Source organism: Penaeus monodon, chromosome 20, assembly GCF_015228065.2.
Source record: "Penaeus monodon isolate SGIC_2016 chromosome 20, NSTDA_Pmon_1, whole genome shotgun sequence".
In the NCBI taxonomy this organism is placed as follows: Eukaryota; Metazoa; Arthropoda; class Malacostraca; order Decapoda; family Penaeidae; genus Penaeus; species Penaeus monodon.
The window spans coordinates 1,717,320-1,718,256 of NC_051405.1; the positions used below are offsets into that span (position 1 = coordinate 1,717,320).

The following is a 937-nucleotide window of genomic DNA, read 5'->3' on the forward strand; positions in this document are numbered from 1 at the left end:
CAAGGTGGCCAGGCATAACGGTTTTGGACAATGCTGTATTGTGTTTAACCAACTGTGCGTACTTTCTGCTATCAGGTGCTGTAATTGGTTTGGTGCTGAAGATCATGTATAGTCAGAACATCGCTAACTGGCAGGTAATAACCTTTTCCTTTTTATATATTCTTTCCTCAAATTTCCATACTCCAATTTGGGTTATGGATTAATTGTTGCACTTATTTTTATATAATTCATTGTTAATATTTTCTGATGTTTGATCTTTAAAACTTTAATGAAAGTTGCAGTTTCTTTCATGGAATCATGTTTGATGTGTAACAAATATTACTCCTTTGTATCAGGTCAAAGATGTTATGAATCATTTAAAAATCTAGAATCGCTAAATGAGCCCATCTCAGCATTCAGGTAGTATTGCTGAGATTCAACCTTGCGACATTGTTACATTTTAAAATTTCTTGTGATGAAATTATATTTACTTTTTCATATGAGGTTATTTTCCAATTTACACTTTTAATGATCAGTTCATTTTTTAAAGCCTAATTCATAAGATGAAAATGCATATGGTATACATAGCTTTTTGGATTAGGTCAAAAGGTAGAAGAAGGACTGTAGCCAAAAATGCCTTAAACATTGTGTATGCCTGTAAAGGTGCATTCAGATGTTAGTCAGAGAGGAAAGTGCTTTTGTTCTGCATTTTCACAAAAAACTTCCCGACTCCAGCTTCTAATGTTTTTTTTATTTATTACAGAAAGAGGAAGCATTTTCGCCCACAGTTTTTTTCTTGGTCATACTGCCTCCCATCATCTTTGAGTCTGGGTACAATCTCCACAAGGTATAGTAGTGTATTTTAGTGGCTTTCCTCATTTCTTTATATTGTAGTTGTATAGTATATATATTTTTTTTCATTGTGTTCTTGGGGAAAAAATGAACACTTATACATTTG

The 937-nt window shown here is 32.8% G+C and overlaps 1 protein-coding gene across 1 annotated transcript in view; it reads left to right on the plus strand.

The window, feature by feature from the left end:
- Window positions 1-937, plus strand: part of LOC119585574 (sodium/hydrogen exchanger 8-like) — a 20,369-nt gene that overhangs the window by 9,157 nt on the left and 10,275 nt on the right. The window contains exons 5-6 of the mRNA XM_037934241.1: window positions 76-134; window positions 743-826. Coding sequence (XP_037790169.1) covers window positions 76-134; window positions 743-826 — 143 coding nt within the window. The remainder of the gene's footprint in view (window positions 1-75; window positions 135-742; window positions 827-937) is intronic.